The sequence below is a fragment of the Helobdella robusta genome (assembly GCF_000326865.2).
Source record: "Helobdella robusta unplaced genomic scaffold HELROscaffold_51, whole genome shotgun sequence".
Taxonomy (NCBI): Eukaryota; Metazoa; Annelida; class Clitellata; order Rhynchobdellida; family Glossiphoniidae; genus Helobdella; species Helobdella robusta.
In genome coordinates this window covers 566,395-579,648 of record NW_008705261.1, presented here as the reverse complement: position 1 = coordinate 579,648, position 13,254 = coordinate 566,395, and the positions used below count along the sequence as shown (strand labels likewise).

Here is a 13,254-nt window from a genome sequence, read left to right as displayed (position 1 = left end):
GGACTTCAATCAACCAAAGATTGATAGAAATATTGGTAAAAATACCCAACCAACTGACAATCTAAGCAACATAAGCAGTTTGTATCAAAATCTGGTGAAAGCTGGGTTGGTGGTGATCAAAGAAGAAAAAAAAGGAAACAGTTCAAGAGAACCATAACCGCAACAACGACCCCTGCCAAACAGTCTTCATGACCACCAACATAGCCAAAAGAAGTCATGATGGAGATGATCATCCTGAGATTGAAAAGAAAATAAGGTTTAATGAAATGTTGGAAAATGAAAGACAATGTTCCAAGACATCTTACAAAAAATATCAACCCAAACGAAATCGGAACTTCAATCAACCAAAGATTGATAGAAATATTGGTAAAAATACCCAACCAACTGACAATCTAAGCAACATAAGCAGTTTGTATCAAAATCTGGTGAAAGCTGGGTTGGTGGTGATCAAAGAAGAAAAAAAAGGAAACAGTTCAAGAGAACCATAACCGCAACAACGACCCCTGCCAAACAGTCTTCATGACCACCAACATAGCCAAAAGAAGTCATGATGGAGATGATCATCACGAGATTAAAAAAAAATAAAGGTTCAATAACAAGTTGGAAAAGGAAAAACAATGTTCCAAGACACCTTACAAAAAATATCAACCCAAACGAAATCTGGAATTTAATCAACCAAAGATTGATAGAAATATTGGTAAAAATACCCTACTAACTGACAATTTGAGCACCATAAACAGTTTGTATCAAAATCTGGTGAAAGCTGGGTTGGTGGTGATCAAAGAAGAAAAAAAAGAAACAGTTCAAAAAAAATGGTCCAATTTTTAAAAAATGAACCAATGAATTTAAATTTGGTTCAGCATCATATTACTTTTTGTTGTGAAATTATTTTTTGTTTTTTTAAATTAACTCCATCTTGAATTGAAATCAATAAACTGCTAAAAATGTTACCGAGTTTAGTTTATTTAATTTTTTTTAAAATATACATATTCATCTAGAATCCGTTGTTTTTAATTGCAATCCTATTACCTATATCGTATTTTACACAAAAGTTTAGAAATATAGAATCTTACTGTGGAAAATTAATGATTCTATTTGTTGCGCACTGTCAGCAAGAATAAAGACAACTCACGACAACAAAATATTTTGTTATTGGTCTGCAGTGGTTACTATTTCATCAAGTCTGTTATATCTGCTCATTAATTTGTTTCAAAAGGCTAAGTGTTCAGTTGCGCGGGCAACTTTTTAAATGTTTCATTTTTTTAATAACGTAGTATATGGATGTTGTTATTTGTGTTATGTAAAAAACGTTAAATAAAAAAATTTTTCATAGTTTTTCATAGTTTATTCACTATTTATCAAAAAAATTTTAAGTAAAAACTAGCCAATTGCTGAAGGTATAAAAATAAAAAATTCGACCAACGCTAATAAACAGTTCATCTAGGTAAAAAAAACTAAGCACTGAAGGTACTCAATAAAAAAATTAATGATCGCATTGAAAGGTAAACTTAATACAAATATTATATATTTTACAAAATCTAAAAACAACGATAACATTTTATACACTGGACAAGCACTCAATTTGTTCGCCTAATCAAAATTTTTCAACATATTTTGTATTTATAGTAATGTAGCTTTCTTTAATGAGGTTTTTGTGTCTAGCTTGTATACTTTATCGACATTCAGTTAAATTTTTCTTATCAGTTATCTTTAATATTTTTCCATCATTTATTAGTTCAATAGGTTAGTTTAATAATACCGATGACGGATATTTTTCAAAAACATATTGTTTTATCAGAATATAATTACAATCAAGAAAAGATTAAGATTATTTGTTCACTGTTATAGTTTGGGAGCGTATCAAATGACGATAAGTCCGTGGAATGACCATTTTTAGAGTTACAAGATTAGATACCAATTTTGAAAAATGGCTGTTATGGCTCTTATCTGCAAAACTATTGTTAAAAACAGAGCTGAATGACAAAAACACGGTCTGCAATGCAGGTTTATACATGTTTTTTGACTAATTAAGATGCGCTTAATGACCTTAAGCTTTTATCGACTTTTTTGTGTTACAAAACTTTCTTAGGTGTGACGGCTGTATTTTATTGAACTGTATTGAAGATTTCTCAGTGCCTCTGTCATGTTATTTTCAGAAACGCTGTCTGTGTTGCAAAATGATGTTTTAATTGGTACTTTGTATATGTCACGGCTGATACCAAAAACATCTTTCAAATCAGCCGGCAATAAGTACCGGACTTTGGCAGACGCAACCGAAAATATCGTTGGCTAGAAATGAGATGTCTTGTAGCGTGAACATAAAAGCTCACCATGTTTTGCCGACCTCAACCAAGCTTGATTGAAGACGTCAGACACTGATTTTATGATTACTTTTAAGTTTGGTTGTTTCCCGTTAAATAACTTCTTACCATGAACGCGATTTTAAATTCGATTCTTTCGTTTGTAGACAACCAGTGAAGTTCATTCTCTTTATAGTTTGAAATGCTCAATGCTGACAAATTGTTTTTAATAGTGTTGTTAATGTCTTGAATGTTATATATGAGATGTGGAATAAAATGCATAGTCAACTAGAAGCCAATGAAGAATTTCAGGATTTTTTATTCAATTTGTTTGATGTCTTGGAATTTTCAAATTTTAAGCCGTTCTGCACTCTTCTTTTATAAAAGTAGCAGTCTATATAATTAATTGTCTTTACGTGACATTGTACAGAAGCCAAAAATTTTAGCAGTCAGTTCTTGTCGAGACAGGGCATCACATGAGAGAGGAGTCAACAGTTGTTGAAAAATGATCTGGTGTTCTTAATTTCTTTTAGATGGTGATCGTATATGATGCTGTGGTGAATGACAAACGTTGTTTATTTAAAAATTATTAAATCTGTGTTACTCCGCCAAATATTGAATGTTTAAGTTTCCACGGAATGAAACAATTGTTATTAATTGTATATTGTGGGTTTTCAGGAAATTTTGTGTACATTTTTTAAACGGATTAAGTAAAACTTTTCACTTTCATGTCCAATAGGGCAGGTCGTCCCAAAACTTTTTTTAAACTATTATTATGAATAGCAATAAAAAGTTGCTCTAGCATATATGGATCACATTTGGAATAAAATTAAAAAAAAAAAAAATTTGTTTAACTTTGCCGCCAGGGCCTTGAAAAATGACTTAAATTTGCCATTGAAATAAGCTCATATAATATATAACAGTATTTCTATTCAATGCCAATTGTTTGATTAATATTAAAACCAAGATTTACATTTTATTATTTTGTTAAATTGTTTCCAAATTATTATTTTTTTTTAAATTAATTTTTTTTGTAAAAAAAAATTTTTTTTGTAAATAAATTAATTTTTTTTGGATTTTTTTTTTTATAAAAATGCATTTTATTTGTAAAAAAAACACAAATTATTTTTTTTGTAAAAAAATTTCAATAATTGGAGTGATACAGTTACACAACATACTTTTCGGTATATTTGATAATTAAAAGACACTGTTTTTTGCATATAAGAGAAAGACATTGAATTATATTATATTATAATATATATTTACTATTATAATATTATCAGTTTCAGTTAATCTCTCCTCTTTTCCAATCTTTCTTCAAATCAAAATGTGGAATTTCTTTTCTTGATTCTAATTTTGCTCTTATATATCCATCACGTCTCAGAGCACGTCAAGGATATTTTTTTAGTGTCCACTTCCGAGGTACTTTAATTGCTGCTTCAATTTTGTCATCACTTATATCTCGTAGCATAGGTGGCGAGGTTCTTGGAACGTCTTGCCAATTTAGAAGACAATAGTATTCGGCAGCCTCAAAGTTAAGAGAAGGACATTGAAGTTTTCTGATTTTACCTTCACCAGGTGCTGTGGCTTTTCTTGCACATTTAATTCGTCCGGCTGCAAGTTCTCTTATCTCTGTCATCAAGCAGATTGCTGTTAGAATATTTTCTGGGTGACCAAAAAAAGCATTTCTTTGAATACATTTATTTATTATCTGGAGTTCATTTTTAGGAAGAAAACGCGTAAATTGAATCAAGCGCCACAGGTGCTTAGCACCCATATAACACTGAGGTTGTATTTTTGTAAAAAAAAAACCGTAATGGAGCATAAACTATTAGAATGTAGTCCGTGGGCAATGTGAGTTTTTTTAGAAGATGACGTGGTTGAAACATACATATTGGCTGCTGTGTGCCAAAGTGAATGGATTAAAAGGACCAGGTTTTTTTTAGTCAGTTCTTTTTATACTTTTCCAATTTCTATTGCTTTAACTATGTTGAAAAAATACTGCTGATATTTGTGATATCTTATAAAAGTGTCGGCAAATTATTCTGTCGTTTTTCAAATTTTACAACAGTTAACTCATGACATTTTCAAGTGCTTTCCCTATTGCTCCACAGAAAGCTTTTGTGGAGTAATAGGCTCCTTAATTTGGCTCCTAAAGTAACGTAATATGTTTTTCAACAAAAAAGCTCTAGCTATAAGTTAATGACGTACAAATAGTTTTGTCTTTTTTTCCATCAAAGAAAATTAACTTTGGACCTGCAGCAGCTAGAGTTATCTTTGCTTCATACGTTAATTTGGCTCCAAGCCGTTGCCTTTGTCGTCTCAGCTTTGAGCGGTCAATAATAGCTGTCCTATCGTTTTTTTTATAACTCCATAGTCTGTGAGGGCAGCTGTAGCTATAGCAGCTCCTGCAACATCAGATACGCCATTCCTATCGCATTCCTATCGCATTCCACTGTAGGAAACTGGACTATATTTCTAAAAGATTCTGCCTTGGACTTTTCCCAAACTCTTTGTTTTTAAATTTCTTTTAACACACGTTTTAAATCAATCACTAAACTTTATATAAAAAACCATTCTATTTCATTTGATGAGGAAGAACATCGACCAATTTGAACATGCGTCACAACTACAACAGAATTGGAAGCCCAGTTATTCCTAATTTTAGTAACTGCAGTTGTTTATAACTATTTCCAAATTTATTATTAATTATTAGTAGAGCATCTCGATAACGGTGTTTATTATTTCGAATGAATTAAAAAATTAATATTGCCGTGAACGAGAAATTTATGTCCTTGCAATTATTAATTTTCTTCATTTTAATCCCTAAAATAAGAAGTGTAGTTAGCAATTTGGAGTATTTTTATAATTCCTAAAATGACTAATAATAAAAATAATGATTACTCTAATCATTAATTATAACTTTAAATTAAAATTAATTGTTTTACTAATTATTATTTTCATTGTATAAAAAGCACAATATAAGCTAAAAATGCCAATCTTGCTCCACCTGGCGGCAAAGGAAGATGAGTCTTGATTTTGAAAAAAATTTTCATTTCATACTACATCCATGCCATAGCAACTTTTTATCACTATTCACATTCAATTTTTTTCTGACGACCTAGCCTAATGTCCAACAATTTTTTTATTTTGAATAAAGGTAAAAACCACTAAGCGTAGTTGGGATTAATTTATTCTTTTATAAAATAATTGTTAACTTATTAAAAGTTAGTATTCTATTATAGTCAATCAAACATTATAAATCATCATTATAAATTATCATTAGATTAAAACATCATTTATGACCAAAAATATATTTCTTTAAGATATAAATTCTTAATTCATGTTCTTCAAGATCCAGTCCTCAAAGTAGGTGACCCTTGCGTACACTCCTGGATATTTGCTGGCACACCCGATGCCCCATGAAACAACACCTACCAGTCTGAACGTTCCATCTCTTTCTTTTCTCACCAAGGGACCTCCAGAATCACCCTGCAAAATAATTATCGTTCATCACATTTTGTTTTTTACTTTATTTATGAAATTTAGATTCCTGACCTGGCACGAATCGCGCTCAGCACTGTTTCTGTTGTCAGAGGCACAAATCATGTCGGGTGTGATCTTGTACTGGGGGTACTTTTCGCTACAATATACGTTCGTGGTTATGTTGACTGTTGTATATCTCAAACCGTCAACTTTTGCCGAACTTCCTACAAATCAGTTTATAGGATTTTCTTAGTAAATCATAAAAGTCATTTTAAGTGAAATGAAATCACAGATGTTTCATACAAGATGTTTAATGGTTATAAAGGTAGCTGATTACAAGTTTACGAAACATTATTGAGGAAATTAGACCGATTTAAGTTTGTGGAACCTTTATAAAATTTATATAACACAAAAAATTAACCTGAAGCTAAGGATCCCCATCCAGATACTGCAGTCTTAAGATGAGCATATTGGTCCATACCTTCGGGAGCACACACTGCACCAACGTTGGTATCCAACTTCATTTCGCCTTTGATTTTTATGAGGGCGATATCGGATCCTGTAACGACGGAAGTGTATTTTTCGTGGATAACGTACTTTTCGATTTCATAGCTCTTGACAGTTGGAGCGTTGGGTTCTGAAATTTTCTTATGGAGACCAGCAACCACAACATTGCCTGCTGGGAATCTGAAAATTTATATGATTTATGATAATTGTAATCAGAAGTAACAGTTTATTTGAAAATTGATTTGCCAGTACGTACTTGCCAACGACGCAGTGAGCAGCTGTGAGGACCCATTTTGAATTAATGACGCTACCTCCACAGTAATGAAAACCGGATTTTGACTGCAGACTTACCTGAATGTTATCAAAGTATTTAAATTAATTTTTTTCGAAAAAACATTGAAAATAGTTTTAATAGTACATTAATAAAGTTCTTATCTCATATTTCAAGAATGTTACCTGCCATGGAAACTCATTCGGTCTGGCTTCGATGCCTCCAACGATGGATGGTGATGGTAGGAAGTAGTCCCCTGCATCGGGGTACTTGCTCTTTCCACATGTTCCATTTTCTAGAAGAAAAAAAAATTTGACAACGTTTTAAGTTTTTGTATAATCAAATTAATTTTACAAATATTATAACACAGCAGACATAACTAATTCAACAATTTTAATATTAACTCCAAATAATCTTTCAGCATGTTACTAACTGTTCCATACAGGGGGTACAGCTGATAATAAAAATGAATTGAATTTTAAATTAATTATTATTTTTCAATTATTAATATAATTATTATTTTTTATTTTTGAATGATTAAAAATAAAAAAAATAATAAAAAAAATATGTTAAAGTGTATTTTAATTATTTTTATTGTTATTTTTATGATTATAATTTGCAAATTTGAAAAAAAAACGAATGAAAAAAATTTGTTCACCCAAGGTCAAAGGCAAAAGACACAGAACCAATGCCACCAAACCGTTCATCCTTTGATTAAAAAAAATATATAATTAATTAAACTCACAAAAAATTAATATAAAACATATTCAAACAGCGATAATTTTGATCAAAATGTTTTTTTAGATTGTAATACTCTTCATCAAAATGAAATTCTTACTTGTCAAGTGATCAGTTCAGAGTTGAAATGTAAAAATTGAAATCGTACATTCGCTTATATAGCGAAACTTACCTACCTGCTTCGCATATATTATTCTCTACATGATTTTATCAATCCAATTGTTATCTACTGTAAAGAGAGCATTTTACGTTAATTTGAATGATTATTTCAAATCGTTATTGTCTTCAATGGGCTTTTGTTTGATTAGATAATAGAGGTATTGTTTTAAGATTAGATAATAATAATAGGCAGTTGATACATCTATTATTATTCAAGTATCACGATTTTTACTTGTGATATAAGAATAAACAAATAAATTCATATTTTTATTTATTTATTTAATTTTTTAGGTAAATTTGTTCATGATTAAAGATAAAAATACCCGAGTGGGTTTTCGCATGTTCACATTTTTATATGAGTTTTATTGAACTTCTAGAGTATTATTGGAAAAGGTGTAATTATAAAATAAGAGATGTTTTATCTTTAATATTTTCCGATTGTAACGACGGTTTTGCAAAGGAGTTTGTAATATTATGCTAGTTCCTTCTTAGCATATTTCACTGTATATTGCAGTGATATTTGAAATAATATACTAGCAATCATTCAAAAATTATGAAATCCTAGGGTAAATTAAATATCATTTAAACTTTGGTTTGAATCAGGCATCAAATACTCGTTTCCTATTACGGTGTTTCAATCATTACGAAATGTGCAAAACTTTTATTTTTAACACAGTATTCCAGAAGCGGGCAAACTACGGCCCGCGGCCCGCTTGCAGCCCGCGAAACTATTTTATGCGGCCCGCGAAGCCTTGTTTGCCAAAAAAGGTCGTCACATTATGAAGAATAAAAAGAACAACAAATCTTAAAAGATGTTCCCTCGGGTCGAAAAAATTTGCTATTTACGTACATATGCGGCCCTTCAAAAGTAAAATAGTTTTCAATGCGGCCCTCACAGCAAAAAGATTGCCCACCCCTTCACTGTTATATATTATTTACTTACTTTTGCATGAAAGTTATTTTGTTCTTACTACTTGATTTTAAAAACTTAGCTTGCTATCGGCTATAATAACTTTAAAATTATTATTATGAAACATTTATCAGATAAATTTTCATATCATTAGATTAAATTAGCTTGGACTTTGTTCATCAAAAGTTAAAATTTATTGTCTCTGAATGTCTGATGTAAGATTGTTAGTATAATGCGATTGATAGCATTGTGTTGGGCTTTTATTTATCTATCATGAAGTTGGAGATTAGGGTGCATGGGAATCAATCGAAAAACTTTCCAAATAGGTATGTTTAAATAATTTTATAAATATAATTCTTATAATTGTAATAATAAATAAATTTTTTTCTAGACGTCGTCAAATTCTGTGTGGAAACATTTCTAAAATATTACGTACTGAAATGTTTTCAAAATTGATCTTAGGCACAATTTTAACCTTTTCAATCAAATGCTGGGGGCCCATCAGTGGAATAGGTTTATAATCAGATTTAGGGGCAGGGTCAATAAACCCATTTTGGTACTTTTTGGTCCCCCGTTAAAGTTTAACAGTTTTAATGTTTTTTTGCTTCCTCATCATCTAAATCCTCCCTCTTCAAATAAATTTATAACTAAAATTCAGTGTCATTGGGGCTATCTTTATAAGTTTTAATGCAGTATTAATTCAAATTAATTCTAGACTCAATGAAGGTTTACAATTCACTGTTTAAATTATTTTTTACAAAAAAAACCATTTTTTTGTACAAGTTTACTTACTGAAAGCACAAATCCACAGATCATTTCGTGTTTTGCGGTTTTACGAAGTCTAAACTTTTTGGCTTGCCCCCTTCTTGTTACGCCACAGAAATTCATTGGCATATCCTTTATTCGCATGGATGGGCAAACTTTTTGATGTGATGTCCGTATATATTATATATACAAACATAAAAATTTTTATGCCTTGACCGGGGGAGGTGATCTTTTTAAATTTCTGAAATGTTGACCGGTGGACAACATTTGTGGCTAACAACTTTTTTTGCTTATAATGTAAGTTTTCAAAATAGGTAGAAGGTTTCGCGAGCCGCATAAAATGGCTGGGCGAAGTTTGTTCACCCCCTGATAGATCGGAATAATTCAAGAGAAATTGTCGAGAAAATAAAAGTAAATTTTCACTTTTGGAAGTTTGAACTCAGTTTACACTCAGCAGCGTCTGTAAAAATATCCAATTTTTCAAAATCAGATGAATGGAAATAAATAAATGAGTAAACACTACAACAACTACTGAGTTGATCTAAAAACAGTTTTACTCTGATAATATTCGTTCCTCTGTTTATTTGTTAACTTGTTAATAGTGAAGCTACCTATGTACTTACTCTTGCTAAACCTCACTAAACTAAACTTTCATACACTAACTTATTAATTTCCTCATTAATTTACTTAAAATTCAAATATTCATATATTTGATTTAGTTTACTTCATTAATTCATTTATTTGATTTAATAATAATAAAATTTAAAGTGGTTCAATAAACAAGCATCTGTGTAAGGAACACTAGAAAATAAATGTTCTTGTATCCTAGTTCTCCTAGCTTGATTTTAAAATTGTTGATTGAATCCACTGAGACAATTTCATCGCTCAGCTCGTTCCAGGTGTTTACCACCCTGCTGCTGAAAATCTTTGCTTTATTGGATTTTCTGTCTTCTTGAAGAGCTTGTATTTATGACTTCTTAATTCTTTCATTTTTTTAGTTGAAAGAACCTGGTGAATGGTGTTTCTTCTTTTCCAGTTATTAATTTATATGTCAGAATCAAATCTCTTCTGCATCTTCTCCTTTTAAGTGTTGTTAATCCGCATTCTTTCAGTCTATCCCTATATTCTAGTTTTTCAATTCCCTCGATCATTTTCGCTGTACCCGTTCAAGAATGTTTTTGTACTTTTGCAGATCTAGACTTCAAACCTGTGAACAATATTCGAGATAAGAACGAACTAACGTTTTATATAAGTTTATAATTGACTTCTCTCTGCTCACCACCGCTCTTTTAATACATCCAAGTATTTGATTTGTTTGGCTGCTGCCAAAGTACATTGTCTTGATGTTTTCGTGCTTTGATGAATAGTAATTCCGAGGTCCTTTTCTTCTTCCGTAGATCGATGGTCCTTCCTGCCCAGTTGATGTTGGAAGCCTTTGTCCTTTCTTCCAATGTGCATTTTAAATTTGTCTATGTTAAATAGCATTAGCCAATTTTCAGCCCATTTGCATAGTCTTGTCATATCTTGTCTTAGTACTTCCGCATCTTCCTTGCTGTTGACCCTTGCACACAACTGCCTGTCGTTCGCAAATTTTGATACCTTTGACATTATGCCAGAGTCGATGGTTAATTGAATTTTTAGTTATTTGATTAATTTTCATCGCTTTTTTTGTTATTTATATATGATTCAATTCTAAAGATATATTCTGTTGTTGCTTCTGAAATTCAATTGGAATTTAATTTATTGTTTGTCAAGAAATCGTTTGTTTATAACTGATGAATGTGTTGCTTACATTTTTTATTGGAATTCACACAAAATAGCATAAAGTTTTTTTAATGAAAATACTAATACATTGAAAAAATTATCATAAAAAAGGATTTTTGAAAAAAAAACTTGATCACATGGTTCCGTTGCTATTCCACCTCACGATCATGCCTTAGCAACAGTTTGGCCTGTCTTTGTCTTAATTCAATTCTTTGACTTTTGTTAATAATTTACTCAAAAATCAATGTTCTGTTATATAGTTCAAAATTGAATGTTTGTTGGTTCGTGAGATTATAAATCATCACGACGTAGAAACAAGTTTATAACAAATTACATATAAATTATCTCGAAACGAGTTTTTTTAAAACATCCGATTAGGCTGGAATAATAAACGTTATTCACTTTTATTAGCAATAAAATGTCTGATTAATTATTTAATATGTTTAAGAATCCAATTCTCGAAGTGAGTGACCCTGGCGTACACTCCTGGATATTTCTGGGCACACCCCAAGCTCCACGATACCACTCCAACGAGTCTGAAAATCCCATCTTTTTCTTTCTTCACTAGCGGACCTCCTGAATCCATCTGGAAAGATTTTGATTAGATATTCCTGGTTGTCTACGTTAAACTTTAATTTTACCTCGGAATAAATACACCTATTTTGTACATTGTCAAATAGTAACAGTTATATTATTAATTAAAATAACTGAACAAATGGAAAGTCAGTTTTCACAATTTAGGCAGTTTAATTTAGTTTTAAAAGATTTTTAAATAATGAATTATTGATGTTGTGCTTGGATGAATGAAATTCGTCTTACTTGGCATGTGCTTGTTTTTGTGTCATTCATGTTGTCTGTTGCACAAATCATGTCAACTGTTACTGCTGGCTTATTACCAATATATCCAGAATGCATTTTGGTGCAGAGTTCGTTTGTGGTTGTGTTGAGGGTAGTGTATCTCAACGCGTCCGCTCCCTCCAAACTTCCTGCGATAAAAATATTTAATAGAATTTTATTCAAAAAAAAATTTTTTATTTTTGGAATTAAAAATTAATGTTTAAACTTATTTAAACTATTTTTTTTCAAATAAACACTTACCTGGTTTCAAAAGTCCCCACCCAGAGACGGCAGCCTTCTCAAAAGCGTATTGGTCGTTGGAATCTGGCGCGCATACAGCGTTGACGTTCGTGTCCATCTTGATACTTTTTTTGACTTTCGTGAGAGCAATGTCATTTTCAATCGTGTTCGAATTAAAATTTTCGTGAACGATGAAACTTTCAATTTCATGCATCGCGACAGTGGAGGCGTTCACTCCAGTGTCCAGCTTGTGGATGCCTGCCACTACCATGTAGCCCACTGGCTTCCTAAGCTCACGAAGACGATTCAAAAATGAAGAAACACGTTTCATGATTCATCTCTCTAACTTAATAATTTAATTTTTGTGTTTCTGAAAATGTTTGGCCTACATTTTGACGAGAATATTTTATAGCCAATAATATTTCAATTAGAAAATTAGAAAAGTAACAAAAATTAACTAAGTACTTTTTTGAAGAAATATCATTGAACAAATTTGGTGAAACCACAACCGCCAGACTAATTTATTAAAATTATTTCTCCCGTACGAACTTTCCTTGGACGCAGTGGGCCGCGGTGAGGACCCACCGATCGTTTATGATGCTCCCCCCACAGAAGTGACGTCCATCTCTCGTTTGCAAACTTACCTTTTCGTCGTCAACAAAGTATAATTTATTAGAAAGATGACAGATTATTTCAAATAGTTTATCTTTATTCAAATTAAAAATTCAACTGCGGTACAATTCAACCTGCCAGGGAAACTCATTCGGCCTGGCTTCGATGCCTCCAACGATGGTTGGCGTTGGTAGGGGGTGGTTGCCCGCGTCGTGGTACTTGCTCTTGCCACATGAACCATTTGCTGGAGTCATTTAAAATGTAGTAATCTTATGAAAGGTTTAGAATTTGTGGGTGGAAAATTAAAGAAAAGAAACTAACGACTCCAAGTTGGAGGTTTTGCTGCAGAGTATGAATGAATATATATCATTAGAAATTAAAATAATTTTGTAGAAAGTTATAAAGTTTTTAAAAGTTAGATGTTTTCAAAAGAAGAAGTTGATGCAATTTACCATGCGACAAAAATAGCAGGCACAAAACTAACAGAATTAATTCCTTCATTGCAAATTTAAGGAGATTGTTAGTGAAATTGATTTTATTTTAATTTCAAAATATCATATGACCGTTAATAGGAAACAAATTGCGCGACTGCTTATAAAAGATGTTTTATCATTCAAACAATGGATATTTTCTTCAAATTGCAACAAAACGTAACTTTGTTATCG

At 31.4% G+C, this 13,254-nt stretch overlaps 3 protein-coding genes across 3 annotated transcripts; all 3 read right to left on the bottom strand.

Moving 5' to 3' along the window:
• Window positions 1-3,690: 3,690 nt before the first annotated feature.
• Window positions 3,691-4,193, bottom strand: HELRODRAFT_178985 (hypothetical protein; the record flags this gene model as incomplete). The annotated part of the gene is made up of 2 exons (XM_009027855.1): window positions 3,691-4,011; window positions 4,113-4,193. 2 exons carry the CDS (start codon window positions 4,191-4,193, stop codon window positions 3,691-3,693), a joined length of 402 nt encoding a protein of 133 aa, XP_009026103.1.
• Window positions 4,194-5,472: 1,279 nt separating this feature from the next.
• HELRODRAFT_155168 (hypothetical protein) lies at window positions 5,473-7,277 on the bottom strand. Its single transcript, XM_009027854.1, has 8 exons — window positions 7,223-7,277; window positions 6,998-7,018; window positions 6,750-6,859; window positions 6,550-6,644; window positions 6,213-6,473; window positions 6,170-6,172; window positions 5,859-6,012; window positions 5,473-5,792 (listed from the first exon to the last, which is right to left on the bottom strand). Exons 1-8 carry the CDS (start codon window positions 7,269-7,271, stop codon window positions 5,637-5,639), a joined length of 849 nt encoding a protein of 282 aa, XP_009026102.1. The 5' UTR covers window positions 7,272-7,277; the 3' UTR covers window positions 5,473-5,636.
• Window positions 7,278-10,920: 3,643 nt separating this feature from the next.
• On the bottom strand, window positions 10,921-13,147 carry HELRODRAFT_185960 (hypothetical protein). Its single transcript, XM_009027853.1, has 7 exons — window positions 13,042-13,147; window positions 12,911-12,931; window positions 12,724-12,833; window positions 12,527-12,621; window positions 11,999-12,264; window positions 11,720-11,886; window positions 10,921-11,486 (listed from the first exon to the last, which is right to left on the bottom strand). The coding sequence occupies exons 1-7, from the start codon at window positions 13,088-13,090 to the stop codon at window positions 11,331-11,333; spliced, it is 864 nt and encodes a 287-aa protein (XP_009026101.1). The 5' UTR covers window positions 13,091-13,147; the 3' UTR covers window positions 10,921-11,330.
• Window positions 13,148-13,254: the final 107 nt, after the last annotated feature.